Source organism: Monodelphis domestica, chromosome 6 (genome assembly GCF_027887165.1).
Source record: "Monodelphis domestica isolate mMonDom1 chromosome 6, mMonDom1.pri, whole genome shotgun sequence".
Lineage (NCBI taxonomy): Eukaryota > Metazoa > Chordata > Mammalia > Didelphimorphia > Didelphidae > Monodelphis > Monodelphis domestica.
In genome coordinates, this window is record NC_077232.1 from 26,070,750 (window position 1) to 26,091,728 (window position 20,979).

The 20,979-nt window shown below is 34.4% G+C and overlaps 1 protein-coding gene across 2 annotated transcripts; it reads right to left on the reverse strand.

Moving 5' to 3' along the window:
* Positions 1-3,716: 3,716 nt before the first annotated feature.
* Positions 3,717-10,489, reverse strand: monDomV1R1275 (vomeronasal 1 receptor monDomV1R1275). 2 transcript variants are annotated; one of them, XM_056801019.1, is made up of 2 exons: positions 10,393-10,489; positions 3,717-4,663 (listed from the first exon to the last, which is right to left on the reverse strand). In XM_056801019.1, exons 1-2 carry the CDS (start codon positions 10,487-10,489, stop codon positions 3,717-3,719), a joined length of 1,044 nt encoding a protein of 347 aa, XP_056656997.1.
* Between the last annotated feature and the right edge of the window lie 10,490 nt (positions 10,490-20,979).

Here is a 20,979-nt window from a genome sequence, read left to right on the forward strand (position 1 = left end):
TTGTGTCATTTCTCATAAATCCCTCTGGATTATCCTGGATCATTGCATTGCTGCTGGTAGAAAAGTCAATTACATTCAATTATACTATAGTATATCCATCTCTGTGTAAATGTTCTCCTGAATCTGTTCCTTTCACTGTACCCAATCTTGAAAGTCTTTCCAGTTCACGTAGAAATCTTCCAGGAGATTATTCCTTTCTGTACAATAGTATTCCATCACCATCCGATGCCACAATTTATTCAGCCGTTCCCCAATCGATGGTCACTCACCCATCTTCCAATTTTTTACAACCACAAAGAGCTTAGCTATTTTTGTACAAGTATTTTTCCTTATTATGTCTTTGGGTTACAAAACCAGTAGTGCTATAGCTGGATCACAGGGCAGACAGGCTTTTCATGCCCTTTGGGCATAGTTGCAAATTAACATGCAGAACAGTTGTATCAATTCAGAATTCCACCTGCAATGTATTAATGTCTCAATTTTGCCACATCCCCTTGAACATTTATTACTTTCTTTTGCTGTAATATTGGCCAGTCTCCTAGGTGTGAGGTGGTAACTCAAAGCTGTTTTAATTTGTATTTCTCTTATCAGGAGGGATTTAGAACACTTTTTCATGTGCTTATTGAGAGCTTTTATTTTTCAAGTCAAAATTGCCTATTCATGGCCCTTATGCGAGAGAATAATCCCCGTACACCATTATATCATTAATGTAATTTATCTATAAGAATGTTGCAAATCAAAATGGTCATAAATATTAATATAAGAAAGTTAAAGGGGGTAAATTACATAGGGTATCTTTTTACTGCTTGTAGTAGATAAGTCAGGAGCCTAATAACTTGTGGCTACTGAAGCTTCATTTAACTATTCTGAACCTCTGCAAGGATAACTCCTGGAGAGAGATGTATAAAACCTCCATTTAATAAGTATTGGACTGGTTTGAGGAAAGGTAAAGAAAGGTAAGGAAGGTTGAGGATTAGGATTGATTCCCTATTCCCAAAAGGGATCTAAATTTTTACCCACTCCCTTCTAGTTTGCCAGAACTTGCTTCTTGCTCTAGGAACTTAAGCCTCCTTAAAACTATCACTAAAAACCTGATTAGATTATATCTTTTTAGTTACTTAACACTTCTTTGTTAAGTTCACCTTTTGTTAGTTACTGAACCTTTTTGTGATTAATTTAACCTTTATAGTTGCTTAATATATTTTTGTATTATGATTTTAAAATAGACTTAACTTAAAGTTCTAGCTTCACTACAAGGTAAGAGTTAAATACCTTCATTGTTCAATAAGTTGATTACAAATTTATTTTCCCATAAAGTATGGTCTAAGTAGGGAGGAGTAATTTAGTTAACAATCCCCCTGATTTTGTTAGACTAAGTATCTTCATTGTTAAAATCAGGAAATAGCTATATCCAATATTCACATTCTCTCTTACTCTATTCTGTTGATTTCCCCTACAAACTTATTCCAGAAACACTAACCAGTTCTTCTCCTTCACCTGCCACTGGGATTTTTCAGTGTTCCAAGGAACAGAAATGCCAACCTCCACCTAGGAAAAAAAAACCTCCAGGAGTCCTTGGCAGTTAGAAAACCAACTGACTCAGGCTACCCAGAATTCCAACCAGCAACCTTCCCAAGATTCTGTCTGGCCTTAAAGAAACCCTATTCACTATTCTTTACCCTCTTCTTATCTGCTAAAATCCCAATTAATCCAAAGGGTCCTCATTAGCCCTATGGCTTAATTAATCCTAATAATATGGAGATTAGATTTTAATATTATCAGTTGTCTTAAGATAATCATGATTGTAATTTTAAGATAATTAGCATAAGCCATGATTTTAGCAGGCTTTTGTGAATATTTTGGCATAAGTATTAAGATTTGGTATTAAGGAAATAATTGCTTTTGCATAAGCAATAGTGATAGCCCCACCCTTCAACATTGCTATATCAGGTACCCTCACTTGTGATCCATTATATGTCAGGATGACTGACCCTTAGTTTAGACCTGGGTACTGCCTGATACCCTCCACTCTTCTCTTATGCATCATCATCCCAAGCATATTCATTTCTCCCATTTTATCAAGTGATTATATCATTTTCAAATGATTTCATCTACCCAAGAGAAGTATTTCCTGATTTCTTCAACGAATCCATATCACTCTATTTTTGTTACTGACCTGAACTATTTTCCTACTGTTATAGAAGTTTCCTAATTCTTTGGGGAATGAAAGGAGGCTTTTCTCAGTGCTCAGGGTACTCTAATCATGACCAGGAATCCAGATTTGTTATGGTACTCCCCCCCTCTCAAACTTAACCTAACTTTCTTTGAGGTTGGATATTTTTGTAATCATTTCTGTGCCTGTGGTTAGAAAAGAAAGCAACCCTTGACCATTTGTGGATTGGGGAATGGTTTGATTTTTTTGTAAATTTGACTTGGTCCTTATATATTTGGGAAAAAAACCCTCCGTCATAGAGCTTTGTTTTTAAAATGTTCTCATATTTCATTTACATTAATTTTTTCACAAAACTTTTTTTAATTTGAAACAAAGTCATTCATTTTACAATTTGCAATTATCTCCACCTCTTGCTTGGTCTTAAATTCCCTCCTTTCCCACTGGTCTGATAGGTATACTATTCTATGTTCACCTGATTTATTTATGATTTATCTCTTTATATTTGAGTAATTGAAACATTTTGAAATTTTCTTGGTATAGTGTGTGAGATGTTGATCTAAACCTAATCTCTAAAATATTGTTTTCCAGTTTTGCCAGCAGTTCTTGTCAAATAATCGGTTCCTTTCCAAAAAGCTGGGATCTTTGTGTTTATAGAATACTAACTTGCTAAGGTCATTTATCCCTAGTCTATTCCATTGATCTAACTTTCTGTGTATTAGCCAAAATAATAATTTTTGATGACCACTGATTTATACTAGAGTTGAAGTTCTTCTACTGCTAAGCCCCCACCATTCACATTAGTTTTTTTTTATTTCCTGTGATCTTTTTGATCTCTTGATCATCCAGATGATTTTAATTTTTTCTAACTCTTTAAAAACATTTTTGTTATTTGATAGATATGACAATGAATAAGTAGATTAATTTGGGTAGAATTGTCATTTTTATTATGTTATCTCATCCTAGCCATGATCTATTTTTCAATTTATTTAGCTGTAGTTTTAATTGTATGAAAAGTGTTTTGCAGTTGTGTTCATATAATTCCTGTGTTTGTCTTGGAAGATAAATTAATGCATTATAATATTAAACAAATTGAATTAAGGTTTTCAAAACAATGGCTTAATTAATACCAGCTTTATTTATTTGAATTTCTGTGAGAGTTAAATTTTTAAAATGTTATTTTGAAATCTAAACTGAAATCATAGTGCAAAATCAAAACTGCAAAGTATTTTTTCCCTTTTTTCTTACTCATTTTTTGTACAGTTAATGTTAGACAATTTCTGAATCTAATGAACTTATTTTCTCTTGGAAAGTAGTCCTATATATATGTTGTACTGCTGAGAACATATTAAAATGTATCACTTCTAGCATCTTTTTCTTATTCAGTCGAGACTCCCTCCCTGAGATCAGATATGCTGAAATGTAACAATCTGAAAATATTAAGTTGATCCTTTTCTACTTTTTTTTCAGAATAAGAAGTTTTGTTTAGTCAGATAAAGGTTATTTTTTTCTTCAAAATTCTTTGACTCTACAATTTTATACATATTCATTCTCTGTTCTTAGATGAATGTTTATAAGACTTTTTCATTCTATTGAAAGCATTACAATTAATGGCATTCTTTGAGTCACTACTCATTAAAACAAAAGGACTGATTGTTGGATAAATTAAACTAAAATATGCAGATATATTTACCACCCATTGCTTTGCATCTTTAGAATTATCCATCACAATAATAAAGATGGAACTGAGTGAATAAAAACATACAAAGATGCTCATGAGACACAAGATGAATTTGGTGGCTCTGATCTCTGCTGAGGCACTAGGATTGAAACTGGTGTGATGAATGTGTTGAACTTGCCAGTGGTGTCTGTACAAAATAAGAACCATGTAGCCACTCGTAATGGACATGAGTCCCACAAACACTGCATCAAAAAAGGTCTTCCAGATTACAATTTTTAGGGTTCTCATAGCATAAATGTCAATAGAGCAAAACCCTAGGTTCCTTGTCAGCTGACTGTTGTTGATACTTTTAGGAGCACTTACATACAGAGGCACCACTAAATCTATCAACAGATTGAGTACCCATATGAAAGCACAGGCTGGTACAATGCTCTTTAGCACACTGGTTTTGAGCTTTGCCCAATGTGGACCACAAGAAGTGATGGTGATAGCTTGGAAGACACTCAGGAGGCAAGTAGTGCATAGAGAAGTGCCCCGTGATACTCTTTGAACATAAATTATGATTTTACATTCAATGTCATTCATGAAATTTTTCTGATTGCATGCCTCCATTGCCCATGGAATTCCCCTGAAAAGCATCATCAGAATGTTAGAAAAGACCAAATTAATGCAAATGTTATCAATGAGTTTTATCCTTTGATTAATGATTATCTTAAAGCTATATAGATAAAGGAGAAAACAATTCCCAATGAGTCCAATTATAGTCTGAAATTTGTACAAAATGCACATGATACCATCATGAAATTGTATTCCTTATGATTTTGTCCAGAAAACAAAGTTGTAGTCAGACACCCAGAGACCTGCAAAGGAAGAAAGACCACCATGTTATAAAATTCAAATTGAAATGAAATTCCACACACTCCTAGGCAGTCAAATTACCTTTAGTAAGTCTTCTTTGAAATTTACAGATATACTGTTTAAAAATGCTTTTCTTGTAGACAACCAGAAGCCTCAGTGGAATGAGAACTAACTTAAGAGATGAGAGATACTAGCTTTAAATCTGATTTCAGATTTCCTTGGCACATGACCTGGGGCAAAGGTACTTAACTGCCATTTCCAACATTAATCACTCTTCTGCCCTGGAACCAACACACCGTGTATTGCTTCTAAGATGGAAGGTCAGAGTTTTACAAATCTCTTGAGTCATATCAATTTTTTTAGTTTAATGAAGCAGGTTTTATTATCCTTATGGAATGCAAAGCAGTTGAACTTGATATTGGGACATTAATACACTCCTGGTGGAGCTGTGAATTGATCCAATCATTCTGGAATGCAATTTAGAATTATGCCCAAAGGGCTTTAAAAGACTGCATACCCCTTCATCCAGCAAAACCACTACTCAGTTTCTACCCCAAAGAGATAATTTTAAAATATACATATACAAAAATATACTCATGTTCTTTTTGGTGGCAAATGAAAAGTTTCCCTTTGATTGGGGAATGGCTGAATAAATTGTGGTGTATGATGGTGATGGAATGCTATTGTGCAATGAAGAATGTTAAATTGCGTGTTTCTATATGAGCTGGAAAAATCTCCATGAAAAGTTATAGAGGGAAATGAGCAGAACCAGGGGGACATTGTTCACAGAAACTGAAATATTATGTCATGATTCTATATGAACATGTTTGCTACTAATAGCAATGCAATGATCCAGGCCAATCCTGAATGACTTATGAAAAAGAATGCTAAAATCATCCAGAAAAAAAACTGTGGGAGGAGAAATGCAGAAGGTAAATATTTGATTCCTCATTTGTCCATATGAGTATAAGAAGTGGGGTTTCAGGTTTTTAAAAAAATTACTCTATTAAAAATGAATAATATGGAAATAGGCATTGAATGATAATATGTGTATAACTCAATGGAATTGCTTGTTGGCTCTGGGATGGGGAGGGGAAAGGGGCATGAAAGAACAGGAATCAAGTAACCATGTGAAAATACTTAAATAATAAATAAACAAAAACAGTTGTACTAAGTGGAACTACTTTTTAATTTTTTTTTGTTCCTTACCTACATGTTTATGTATTCAGATGTATTTATTTATGTCTTATTTGAAGTACATTGAGATTTTAGAGATTATCTAGAGTTTAAAGATTGATATTATAAGAGATAGAGAAATTAAAATGTAGGAAGCATGTTTATAAAAAATGATTTTTTTGCCTTGAGGTGAGAAAAGTAAAGGAAATCTAAAAAGAGGTATGAGAAAACTCATTCTACGTTATATTTAAGAAAAGCAATTTGATGAGGAAAATAAATGGTAAAAGATTCCATTTTAAATGGGCGTTGGATAGGCAGTTTTTCTGAAGGATCTAAGAAAAAGAGTCATTTTTTAATATGCCATATGTGGAAATAATTTTAATTTACTTTTCTATTGAGGCTCCAAAGTCATTAGACTAGGTTGCTCTAAGTAGTGATGAGTTGTCCTTTACCAAATGTCTACATTTAATATTTGAATTATTACTAAGAATGAATGTTTAGGCAAGAATCTTTTATATTCATGGATTACGTGAAGCTCCATTCTAATTTAGGAAGGCTTTGGTTTACACTCAGTTTTTTTCTTCTGCAATCCAAAAAAAAAAGTTATTACCATAGATGTGGCAGAATCAATATGATGTTGAAGTTACCTCTGATTTCTATCAAATTACACTCCCCAAAGCAACAATATAATGCCTGAAAGGGAATTCTGGAACAGCATACTCCACAGAAAGATAAGGTGAAATAATTGTTCAGCCCCAAACAATTTAGCAGGTCTGCATAAGGGATCTATTGTACTAGGATAGCCCATCAGGTCAGGCCTCATATAGGCAAGAGGCCATGGCCATAACTGAAACAGAAGCAATGGCTTCTAGAATTCCTCTTCACACATGGTCATGGGGATTGGACAACTACTAAGAAGGAGATTACATTGATCCCTTTTCTGACTATGAGTGCAAAATTCTTGACAAATTGCCAATATGCAAAACATGGTCTCAGCTCTGGGATACAGTCAGAGAGGGAGTAAGCACAATAGCATGGACCACAATGTGCAGTCAGCCCCAAGGAGTTGGGAACACTGGTCACAGTTCCAAGGGACAAAATATCGCTTGATGTTTTTCTCAGAAGTACATGGTAGGCTCAAACCCAGAAGAAGACAAAATCAATACTGCTGCAAAAAAGATATTGATTTCAAGAAAAATATGAACTGCTTTCAAGCCCCAAAAGTATTAATGGAGGAGCTCAAAAACCATTTTTCAAATCTAGTAAGAGGGTTTGAGGAAAAATATCAAAAATATATTCTATACATGAAAACCATGAAAAAGAACCAACAGCTTGGTAAAGGAGGCATAAAAAATGGAATAAATTAATCTATTAAAAAACAGAATTAGCCAAATGGAAAGCACATACAAAAATTCAGGAAAGAGAAAAAAATCTTGAAAAAGTGAATTGCTCCTTTCTTAAGAGAGGTACAAAAATTCACTGAGGAAAAGAATTCTTCACAAAGTAGAATTGACCAAATGGAGAAGCAGTTCCAAAAGCTCATTCAGGAAAATCAAGTCTTAATGATTAGAATTTGTATCAAGTGGATGCTAATGCTTCCATGAGTTATCAAGAAACAATCAAACAATGTAAAAGAGGAGGGGGGAATAGAAGGAAATGGGAAATATCTTATTAAAAAATAACGGGAAAAAATTCAGGAGAGTTAATTTTATAATTATTGGACAACTTGAAAACCACGATTGAAAAAAGAGCTTAGAAATCCTCTTTTAAAAAAAAAAATCATCAATTAAAATTGCCCTAATATTGTAGACTGAAAAGATAAATAGAAATTAAAAGTATCTAATGAACATCTCCTGAAAGGAATCCCCAAAAGGACAACTTCCAAGAATATTATAGCCAAATTCCAGAACTCCCAGTTCAAGGAGAAAGTATTGGAAGTAGCAAAAATGAAGAATGTAACTATTGTGGTGCAAAGACTCAGCAGCTTCATTAAATGATAAGATGGCCTGGAATGTGATATTCCGGAGTGCTAGAAGAACTAGGATTTAAATCAAGAATTATTTATCATGAAAAACTAAACCTAATTTTTTTTGGGGGGAGGGGGAGATTGGGTATTCAATGAAATAGAGGACTTAAAAACATTTCTGATGCAAAAATCAGACTAAACCTGAATGGTCTGGTGGAATGGAATGGAATGACTCTCCAAAATAAGAATCAAGAACATCATAAAAAGGCAAACAGGAAAGTGAAATGTAAAAGCATTCAAGAAAGGCAAACTGTTTACTTCTCTAATTAGGGAGGTCTGGCAAAGCCAAAAGATGTTATCATTATTAGGCCAGTTATTAGACCAGAACATAGACAATAGGTGAGCATGTGAGTTGAGTCAGATAAGATGATATAAACATGAAATTAAGTTAAGGCATGAGAAAGAGAAATACATTAGGAAGAGGGGGATGAGAAAAATAGAATGGGATCAATGATTGCACAGAAAAGAGTGAAGATAAATGTTCATAGTGGAGATAAGGTTGAGGAGGACCTGGGGAGGAGAGAATATGAACCTTACCCTCATCAGGATTGGCTCCAAGAGGGAAGAACATACACAATCAATTGTGTAGAGGAAGGTATCTTATCCTAGAGGAAAATAGAATGGTAAGGAAATGAGGGAAGGCGGATGGGGCTGACAATAGAAAATTTTGGAAGATGGAAACAGAAACTAAATAGGCTACATAGGATGGAAATTAATATATAATAATCAAATTATTGCAAATAATTCAGTAGAGCAAATTGGACATAACCCTTTGACCCAGAAATACCATTCCTAGTGTTGTACTCCAAAGAGATTTTTTAAAAGGGGGGCGGTGTAGGACCTATAATGTACAAAACTATTTGAATAGCCCTTTTTAAGAGGGGAAAAAATTTGGAAAGCAAGGGGATACTCATCAACTAGTGCATGGTTGAGTAAATTATGGCATAGGAGTATAATTGAATATTATTGTAGGGTAAGAAATGAGAAGCAGAAGGAATACAGAAAAAAAAAACTGGACTTACAAGAATTGAATGAAGCCAGGAAAAATAAGAACCAGAAGAACATGGTACAATGACAGGACTATTTTACAATGAACAACTGTCATTAACAGGTATTCTCAGGAATACAGTAATATATTACTATCCGAAGGAACTTGTGATAAAAAAAAATATTGACTTCCAGGAAAAAAAAGAACAGACTCTGTGTACAAACCAAAATAAACTTTAATTTTTTTTAACTTTCTGTGTTTCCTTCTATAAAAGGGCTTAATATGGAAATATTTTACATGGTTTTACATGTAAAATCTATATGAGATTGCTTACCATCTGAAGGGGAGTTGATATTTGTAGGGAAAGAGAGAGGGAGATAATTCAAAAATCAATATTCTTTGAAGAAACATTAGAAATTATTTTTTATGTTTTATTGTGGAAAAATGAAAAGAAATAAATGAAATAGAATAACTACAAAAACCTCTGATAGATCAATTAGTAAAGTCAACACTATATATCTTAAACACCACATCAAGGTAGATAAGGTTTAAAGTTCTTTGTTGTTACTCCATTGATTATATATTTGGCTATGTTGTAAAGATCAGCCAACAAGGACATTGTAGCCAAGGATGTAAATAATTCTGCAATTCCATTGGGTAATATAAATATTCTTTGTTGACTGTGAAAGGAAATTTTGTTTGTTTGTTTTGTTTACTTTCTCTCAAGTTATTTGTAGTGTCAAAGAAAAGATTACTTCATCTGCAGCCTAATGTTATTCCAAGGCTCATATATATATATATATATATTTTTTTCTTTTTTAACTTCAAAGACTCTGGTGTTGCTAATCTAGGTATGCCCATGACTATGACGAAGTAATCAAGAGAGATATTTTATCCCAATTTTAGCTGCTTTTACTACTGAGAAGCCATTAAACCTCAGTGTAACTTTTTTGGATATTCCCAAGTATCATAATTATGAGAGTGTTCTCTCAGATTTCAAGAATTTTATCAAAAGAAGGGAATATAAACACTAACCCTCAAGAAGATATTAGGTAAATAACATTCACAGGGCTACAGATGTCCACCTCACTGATGCCACACTTACTCTCCTGACTGATAACCTAAGCAGAATTGGGCCAGTCCAGAAAGTAAGCAAGGATATCAATTGTATCTCGATGTTAACTGAAAGCAGCCACAGGAGAGATGTGCTGATGTCCCTGTAGTTTTCTAGTCATTCCAACTATTTCCTGAACATTATCGAAATGGCCCAGCTTTCAGAGTATGTTGGGAAAGTGCTAGAGAAATGTCTAGCCTTAATATAAGAGAAAATAAGGTTCTTTGGAAATTGTCTGTAAGTGCAGGAGTGAAAGAATTAAAGCAGGCCATGGTCAAGACCAATCTGGAAGGATTTTATTATGACTTTCTGGCTTGCTTGCTTTTATTTGGTTAATATGCAAATGCTTCCTGAAACATCTCTCCACATTTTAAGTTACCTGTCTCTTCCAAGCTCCAACTGTAGGCCTTTGAGGTAACTTCAGAGAGCTTTAGATTGGGGGTACAGAAGAAAAATTGTTCGAAGCCCTCTTCCATGCTTCATATTATTGGCAGGACAAAAGTCACATCATTTAATTTGTAATGTCCCAAATCTGCACCCATAACATGTGTATAGCTTCGACATTTGTTGTCAGGATCAAATGATCATATATGTAAAGGTATTCAAAATCCTTGATTGACTGTCTACTACTGATTAATATATCTAGAGACACATGTGGAATGATAGGGGATCAGTAAAAACTCAGCAATCCCTATGAAGTCAGTGTGAACAATTCTCTTTTCATACCCAATTCACCATTGAATTGCTGGCTACACCTGACTTTCATCCAATACTTAAACTTTGACTATTGCTTGCTGACATGGGCACCTAGTAGCTCACAGTTCCTCTATTATTGACTTTAATAAGTTTCTGAGATTGTCCAGGTGTTTCTGTTATTTGGTCTGTGACTCCCAAATAGTCATTATTTTAACCAATATTTTTCCTGAGCTTTTTTCCTACTTGGGGATTCAGGACTGGATTCATCCAGATTTATAGTTAGACTAAAGATTATGACATTTCCTGGCATTCTCTGTTGCCTTGTAAATGTAGCCCAACTTGATACTATTTTAAGGGTTTATTCTCTAGCTTGGAATGGACACACCATGAGCTTGCATAGCACATGTTTATATTGTTGCACTGGATTTATATATTCAAAACCTTTAAAGATAGGGCAAAATTATGATAAATGAAGCCATAGCTTGAACAATGAAGAGTAAAAAAAAAATCAGTAATTTTGTATTTGATAAAAGCAGAGATTCAAGTTTGGGGGATAAGAAATATTTATTTGGTAAAATATATTGAATACACCTGGAAAATAGTTGGGTACAAAATTTATTGTGGACCAATTTCTTATACAATTTCCAAAGATAACATCAAAATTGATTCAGAAATGAAAGGAGATATCAAAAGTAAATCAGAACACAGAACATATTATCTAACAACTTTAAGGATAATAGAGGAATCTTGTGTCAATAAGAGATGGAGTGCATTGTGAAATATACATTGAATAACTTTGGGTAAATTAAATTGAAAAAATTTTGTACAGATCAAATAAATGTTTACAAGATTAGAAGGAAAGCAGAAAATTAGAAAAATATAATTTTTCAGAATTATTATTTCTATAATATAGAGATATCATCAAATTGATGAGAATAAGAACCATTTCCCAATTGACAAATAGAGAAAAATATTGATATAATTTTTGGATGAGAAAATCAAAATAAGATATAGGCTTAAGAAAAATGCTCCAATTCCTAGTGATTATTGAAATGCAGAAGAAAACAATACTGAGATTCATTTCATACCCAGCAGATTGGCTACAATGGAAAAAGAGCAAAAATGACCAATGTTGGAGGGGATTGGAAAAATGGGAACTCTAATACATTCTTGTTGGAACTGTAACCTGATGCAACCATTTTGAAGAGCAATTTCGAATTACACCCAGAGAATTGTAAAAATGCACAAACCAATAGACCTGGATCTTTTTCCATAGGAAATCTGGGGGAAAAGGGAAATAACTTCTATGTTCCAAAATATTTATAGCAGTTCTCTTTCTGTGGCAAAGAACTGGAGACTGAAGGGAAGATCATAAACTTATGAATGGCTAAAATAAATTCTAATATTATGACAGTAAAAACATGAGAAATGAAGAGCAAGCTAATGAAAAACAATGATTAAAAAAAAAACACTTGAAATGCCAGGGATAATGAACAACCATTCTATGGAGAACCAAAAGAAATCATACACAGGGACTTCTGGTCAATATGGCTGCTTAGAGAAAGCTAAAGTTCAGAGCTCCAGAAACCCTTTCTTACTGATCTGAAACTGAATGCTCCTAGGGCACCGAAATTCAAAACAAACAACAGAATAGACCCAGGGAACACTCCTCCTGGACCTGGATCAAAAGGTACAGCCCCCCAATGGTCAGAACCCGAGATCACTCAGAACTAAGGGGTAGGCAGAAGGAAGGTCCCAGGACCGATCGCCCCAAACCCAGAACACTGAATCTGAGGCAGCAGCAGGAACCTCAGGGAAGGAAAAAGGGCCTAGGGAGCCAGCTATTCTGAAGGCCACATCCTGAAAACAACCCGACCCCGTCATGGGGGCACCCAGACAGCAGGGAAACAGAGAGAGATGGGAGAGCATCTAGCCCCCTGACCAGATCCTTCCATCTGAGTCTCACCCAAGGTCCCTGCCTCAGGGCATACTCAGTCTGAGGTTAATCCTATCAACAGCCCTTGGAGCTCTGGGAAGCCACGGCCCCTACCCCTCAGAGTGCAGGCTCCTCTGGCCAGCAAAGGCATTGAAATACATCTGAGAGTGTCAAGCCAGGCTCAAAGCATAGAAGTAAGGCAACAGAGAAGCATCAAGAGGGAACTGATTAGGGTAGTAATACCGAAACACCAAAACACCAGCAATTCTGGGCTTCCTGGGGAAGACAGACAATTAGCCTGGGGTTAAAAACACTGAAGACCAGACAGATAACAGAAGAGCCAGCCCCCCTCACTCAGACAGAGATGGCAAACAGCACAGAAGCAAAAAAGCCTCAAAACAACAAGAAAAACAAGAAGGGGGAAACTTTGGACACATTATATGGAGCAAAAATACAAAATACAGAGGAGATAGAAGAGGAAACACAAGCAAATGTGCCAAAACCTTCCAAAGGAAATAGAAACTCTCCACAAACTTTTGAAGAATTTGAATCAAAAATGATCAAAAGATGGAAGACTTCTGGCAGGAAAAGTGGAAATTAATGCAAAAGAACTACACACAACTACAAAACCTGTTTGACCAAACTGAAAAGAAAAACCAGGCTTTAAAGGTCAGAATTAGGCAACTGGAAGACAAAGAGCAGGTAAAAGAGCAAGAATCAATAAAGCAAAGCCAAAAGATCAAGAAATTAGATGAGAACATAAAATATCTCACTGACAAGGTGACAGACTTGGAAAATACAGGAAGAAGAGATAGTTTAAGAATAATTGGACTACCACAAAAGCCAGAAATAAACAGCAAACTCGACATCATAATACAAGATATAATCAGAGAAAATTGCCCACAGATTCTAGAACAAGGGGGCAATACAGCCAATCAGGGTCACACAAGAACTTGCAAGTTCCACTCTGAATGATCGTAAGATTTGGAGCGTGATTTTCAGAAAGGCAAGAGAGATGGGTCTTCAACCAAGAATCAGCTATCCAGCAAGACTGACTATATACTTCCAAGGGAAAGTATGGACATTCAACAAAATAGAAGATTTCCAACTTTTGCAAAGAAATGACCAGAGCTCTGCGGAAAGTTTGATATGGAAAAACAAAGAGCATGGAATACCTGAAAACGTAAATATGATGGAATGGGAAAAGGAGAAAATTGTTATCTTATCATTTATTCAAACTCTCTTCTATAAGGACTACATTTATATCAATCTATATATATTAATATGTGGGGGAAATGTAATGTGTAAATAGGAGGAAAAGAAAAATCTAATAGAATAATCTTTCTCACACAAAGATTCACACGGGAAGGAGAGGGGAAGAAAACTCCTATAAGAAGGAGAGAAAGAGAGTTTTTACGTAAACCTTACTCTCAGAGAAATTAACTCTGAGAGGGAAGAACATTCAGATCCATGGGGATTTTGAATTCTATCTTATAAAACAAGGGTAGGGAGAAGGGAAAACAAAGGGGGGTAAGGGGGAACACAAAAAGGGAGGGAAGGAGAAGGGAAGGGGGAGGGAACAAAAAGTGAAGGGCTAGAAAGGGAAACATATCAAGGGAGGGGACAAGGGGGACTGATTTAAAGTAAATCACTGTATTAAAAAGTTAGAGCTAAAGAAGAAAGGTTAGAATTAGGGAAGGATATCAAAATGCCAGAGAATTCACAAGTCACAATCATAACTTTGAACGTGAATGGGATGAACTCACCCATAAAACATAGACGGATCGCAGAATGGGTTGGAATCCAAAACCCTACCATATGTTGTCTTCAAGAAACACACATGAGGTGGGTTGATACCCACAAGGTCAGAATTAAAGGATGGAGTAAGACCTTCTGGGCTTCAACTGATTGAAAGGAGGCAGGAGTTGCAATCATGATATCTGATAAACCCAAAGCAAAAATAGACCTGATTAAAAGGGATAGGGAAGGTAATTATATTTTGTTAAAAGGGACTTTAGATTATAAGGAAATACCACTAATCAACATGTATGCACCAAATAATATAGAACCCAAATTTCTAATGGAGAAACTAGGAGAATTGAAGGAAGAAATAAAACAATATTAGTGGGAGATTTGAACCAACCATTATCAAATTTAGATAAATCAAATAAAAAAAATAAACAAGAAAGAGGTAAAAGAAGTAAATGAAATCTTAGAAAAATTAGTGTTAATAGACATATGGAGAAAAATAAATAGGGACAAAAAGGAATACATCTCCTTCTCAGCAACACATGGTACATTTACAAAGATAGACCATATAATAGGTCACAGAAACATGGTATACAAATGCAGAAAAGCAGAAATAATAAATGCAGCCTTTTCAGATCACAAGGCAATAAAAATAATGATCAGTAATGGTACATGGAAAACCAAAACAAAAATTAATTGGAAATTAAACAATATGATACTCCAAAATCATTGTTAGAGAAGAAATCACAGAAACAATTAACAATTTCATCAAGGAAAATGACAATGGCGAGACATCCTTTCAAATCTTTTGGGATGCAGCAAAAGCAGTAATTAGAGGTAAATTCATATCCCTTAGTGCATATATTAACAAACTAGGGAGAACAGAAATCAATCAATTGGAAATGCAAATAAAAAACTCAAAAGTGAGCAAATTGAAAACCCCCAGCTGAAAACCAAACTACAAATACTAAAACTTAAGGGAGAAATTAATAAAATAGAAAGTGATAGAACTATTGATTTAATAAATAAGACTAGAAGCTGGTACTTTGAAAAAAAACAAACAAAATAGACAAAGTACTGGTCAATCTAATTTAAAAAAGGAAAGAAGAAAAGCAAATTAACAACATCAAAGATGAAAAGGAGGACATCACCTACAATGAAGAGGAAATCAAGGCAATCATTAAAAATTACTTTGCCCAATTATATGGCAATAAATCCAGCAGTCTAGGTGATATGGATAAATATATACAAAAATACAAATTGCCTAGACTAATGGAAGAAGAAATAGAATTCTTAAATAATCCCATATCAGAAAATGAAATCCAACAGGCCATCAAAGAACTCCCTAAGAAAAAATCCCCATGGCCTGATGGATTCACTAGTGAATTCTATCAAACATTCAGAGAACAGTTAATCCCAATACAATACAAACTAGTTGACAAAATAAGCAAACAGGGAATTCTACCAAACTACTTTTATGACACAAACATGGTACTGATTCCAAAACCATGGAGATCAAAAACAGAGAAAGAACATTATAGACCAATCTCCCTAATGAATATAGATGCAAAAATCTTAAATAGGATACTAGCAAAAAGACTCCAGCAAGTGATCAGAAGGGTCATCCACCATGATCAAGTAGGATTTATACCAGGGATGCAGGGCTGGTTCAATAATAGGAAACCATCCACATAATCGACCATATCAACAAGCAAACAAACAAAAATCACATGATTACTTTAATAGACACAGAAAAAGCCTTTGATAAAATACATCAATTCCTATTGAAAACACTAGAAAGCATAGGAATAGGAGGGTCATTCATAAAAATAATAAACAGTATATATCTAAAACCATCAGCCAATATCATCTGCAATGTGGATAAACTAAATGCATTCCCAATAAGATCAGGAGTGAAACAAGGATCCCCATTATCACCTCTACTATTTGACATTGTACTAGAAACACTAGCAGTAGCAATTATTGAAGAAAAAGAAATTGAAGGCATCAAAATAGGCAAGGAGGAGACCACGTTATCGCTCTTTGCAGATGACATGATGGTCTACTTAAAGAATCCTAGAGATTCAACCAAAAAGCTAATTGAAATAATCAACAATATTAGCAAAGTTGCAGGATACAAAATAAACCTGCATAAGTCATCAGCATTTCTATACATCTCCAACAGAGTTCAGCAGCAAAAACTAGAAAGAGAAATCCCATTCAAAATCACCTTAGACAAAATAAAATACTTAGGAATCTATCTCCCGATACAAACACAGGAACTATATGAACACAACTACAAAACACTCTCCACACAACTGAAACTAGACTTGAGCAATTGGAAAAACATTAACTGCTCATGGGTACGACGAGCCAATATAGTAAAAATCACCATCCTACCCCAAATTATCTATCTATTTAGTGCCATTCCCATAGAATTTCCAAAAATATTCTTTACTGATTTAGAAAAAATCATAACAAAGTTCATTTGGAATAACAAAGGATCAAGGATATCCAGGGAAATAATAAAAAAAAAATACAAAGGAAGGGGGCCTTGCAGTCCCAGATCTCAAACTATATTACAAAGCAGCAGTCATCAAAACAATTTGGTACTGGATAAGAGACAGAAAGGAGGATCAGTGGAATAGACTGGGGGCAAGCGACCTCAGCAAGACAGTAAACGATAAACCCAAAGATCCCAGCTTTGGGGACAAAAATCCACTATTCAATAAAAATTGCTGGGAAAATGGGAAGAGAGTGTGGGAGAGATTAGGATTAGATCAACACCTCACACCCTACACCAAGATAAATTCAAAATGGGTGACTGACATGAACATAAAGAAGGAAATTATAAGTAAATTAGGTAAACACAGAATAGTATACATGTCAGATATTTGGGAAGGGAACGACTTTAAAACCAAGCAAGACATAGAGTCACAAAATATAAAATAAATAATTTCAACTACATCAAATTAAAAAGCTTTTGTACAAACAAAACCAATATAACTAAAATCAGAAGGGAAACAACAAATTGGGAAACAATCTTCATATAAAACTCTGACAAAGGTATAATTACTCAAATTTACAAAGAGCTAAATCAATTGTACAAAAAATCAAGCCATTCTCCAATTGATAAATGGGCAAGGGACATGCACAGGCAGTTCTCAGCCAAAGAAATCAAAACTATTAATAAGCACATGAAAAAGTGCTCTACATCTCTTATAATCAGAGAGATGCAAATCAAAACAACACTGCGGTATATCACCTCACACCTAGCAGACTGGCTAACATGACAGCTATGGAACGTAATGAATGCTGGAGGGGATGTGGCAAAGTGGGGACATTAATTCATTGCTGGTGGAGTTGTGAATTGATCCAAACATTCCGGAGGGCAATTTGGAACTATGCCCAAAGGGCGATAAAAAACTGTCTGCCCTTTGATCCAGCCATAGCACTGCTGGGTTTGTACCCCAAAGAGATAATAAGTAAAAAGACTTGTACAAGAATATTTATAGCTGCTCTCTTTGTGGTGGCCAAAAATTGGAAAATGTGGGGATGCCCTTCAATTGGGAAATGGCTGAACAAATTGTGGTATATGTTGGTGATGGAATACTATTGTGCTCAAAGGAATAATAAAGTGGAGGAATTCCATGGTGACTGGAACAACCTCCAGGAAGTGATGCAGAGCGAAAGGAGCAAAACCAGGAAAACATTGTACACAGAGACTGATACACTGTGGTACAAGAGAACGTAATGGACTTCTCCACTAGGGACAATGCAATGTCTCTGAACAATCTGCAGGGATCTAAAAAACACTATCCACAAGCAGAGGATAAACTGTGAGAGTAAAAACACTGATGAAAAGCAGGGGCTGAGGGGAAATGACTGAGGAGAGACTCTAAATGAACATCCCAGTGCAAATACCAACATCATGGAAATGGGTTAGAATCAAGAACACATGTGAAACCTAGTGGAATTGTGCGCCGGCTATGGGAGAAGTGGTGAGAGGGGGGCAGGGGGAAGAAAAGATAATGATCATTGTTTCCAATGAATAATGTTTGTAAATAACCAAATAAAATAATGTTTAAAAAGTCAAAAAAATAAAAAATAAAAGCAAGCTGACATATAAAGAAGAAAAAAAAAAGAAATCATACACAGCTAGAGATTTAATATTTAAAGAATTAATTATGAATGTTATTTCCAAATAATGAACTGAAACACTTGCAAATAATTTCATTAAATTAAAAAACTGCTTGGGATGATTAATTTCTTTTTAGTTAATTGGTGGATGAATACCAAGTAAACAAGTTTATTGAGACTGATAGTAAAATAAAAGGAATCATGGTATACTACTTTCAGAAGAGGGTACATATTTTTTTTGTTTGTTTTCATTACACCACATTTTGTCTGAAAATGAGCTGATAACCAAAGAGTTATTTTTTTTTAAAATGGATTGAGTTTTTCTATGACAATGGAATAAAACTTAGAGAGATATCAATTTTGACAACTTTAAAAGCAGTTATCCTGATTCACATGTCTAAAAGGCATCATACTCTCTTCTAAGAAGGCAACACAATACAAAAGGAGACAGGTATTTTTCTAATCTTAACTTTAGATATATGGTTGGAAATCTCGGTTCCCTCTTCAAATAGAAAATCAAACACAGGCATTTGAATACAATCTAGGAAATAATTCAAGGGTACTCCAATGTTCATAAAATGATTTAAAAGAATTTATAGGCTTTCTAGGAGTTCTTACTTTTGGAGAAAAAATGAGTTGTAAAATATTTTGACCATATCATTCTGCATAACTTTGATGCCAAGGTAGGAACTTTTATTGTTTCCCAAACAACCATCATTTTCACTCAATTAACTAACTAAGGGTTTATTGAAGTGGACATACAGTTCACATCAGAGTTGCAGTGTATGGCTTAGTTATAAAGATGAAACAAAATTAATTTTTAAGAAAGGCTCAGATTCTTGCTAAATATTGCCGTTATTCATTTGCCCACTGAAGACAAGAAATGTTGACAGTAATTATATTTATCACACCCTGACCTTCAGAGGAGAGAAATGGAAATGAGAACAGAATGTTTTTTAGACAGTTAGAGTAGTCACTCCCATTAAAGCCTAGGAACTGGATTTTACTTTTTATAGAAAATATCATTATCCATCTGATTAGGGATAGTTCCCTTAACATTAAGTACTAAAGAGAATATTGTGAGATTTTTCAATATTAATCATTAAAGATTTGCATCTTATTTTGGCATAAAATTACAAATGCTTGAAATTGATTTAGAATGAGAAACCATTATTGAGTAAAATAAGGGGATAAATCACCAATTGTATATCAATCACTATGATAATATATGTTAAAGAATTTTTATCATACCAGCAATCCTGGCATGTAAATGTTACTGTTATGCACATTCTACACCTGAGTAAACTTACGCAGAAGTTTAGTAACTTGCTCATGACACAGAGATTATAAATCTCAAGAGACACGTTTAAATTCTTATCTAATTCCAGCCACAGAGCACTAACCAGTGCATTACTTACCTATAAAAGGATCATTTTTTCATGGTTTTCCTTCAGTATACATCTTTAAAATTCCTTCCAATATTATTGATGCTTTTGATACAAATATGCTATATGCTTTATTTTCATATTATTACAAATGTTTTCTCAAAATATTTTGTATTTCAGTTCATAATTTTTGATTTAAACAGGCAGTTAGGCTACAATACAGATAAATTATAAGGCCTGAATTTGAAAAAGATCTTTGTTACAATCACTTTGTAACTTGTGATTCTGAGGAAATACCTTTATCTGTTTGTGCCTAAATTTTGCCTAATAATTATTGTTAGTACGATTATATTAAGAGATCACAGATATTTTTTCCTTAAAACTATAGATGAAGTACAAAAAAGAAGATTCTACTGACTTTTTTTTCGGAAAATGTTCACTAATTCACTACTACCACTAAGGACAGCAAGACTGTCAAAACAAGAGTCTTATAGAATGAAATAACTATAAAAGACATTGACCCATAAGCTAGAGATGAAAAAATGTCTAGTTAGCGTGGAATTACATTCATCTTTTAGATGCAGATCCAAAGCTAGAAGCCCAAGAAATGGTGATGTGATACTGAACTATAGAAAAGATCGAAGTTTATCAGAATGATATAATGATTCCTAAATCAAGGAAATTACAGAAAACTAGAAGGCTGCTCCCTATCAATTTCATGGAATATTATCTAATAAAGAAACCTAAGACAGCAACGCTGGCCTCTCCTTGATAACTTAGATCTCAGGATGTTGAGGGGATGGCAGAACAAAGTACCAAAGTCTGTCGTATGTTTTCTTTAAAATATAGCAGAAGAGAGCACCACAATAGCTTAAATAGAGCCCACTGTTCTTTCACAGGAGCTTGCTCCACTGCCCTATCCCCAACAATGAAGTCTAGCTAAGTGAGTCTTCCGTACACCTTGCAATTGATATTTAATGAAGTATTAATGTAGTGGTAGTCTCTCGGTGACTGAGAATGACTAGAAGTTCTAATGAAATATTTACATTTGTCGCAGTGT

Excerpts from the sequence above, each read along its gene's own strand:
- monDomV1R1275 (XM_056801019.1), bottom strand. The coding sequence starts at position 10,489 with ATGGAAGAGGGCTTCGAACAATTTTTCTTCTGTACCCCCAATCTAAAG. Across the intron at positions 4,664-10,392 it reads TTGGAGCTTGGAAGAGACAG|GAATACAATTTCATGATGGT; the intron begins GTAACTTAAAAT and ends CAAAATCATAAG.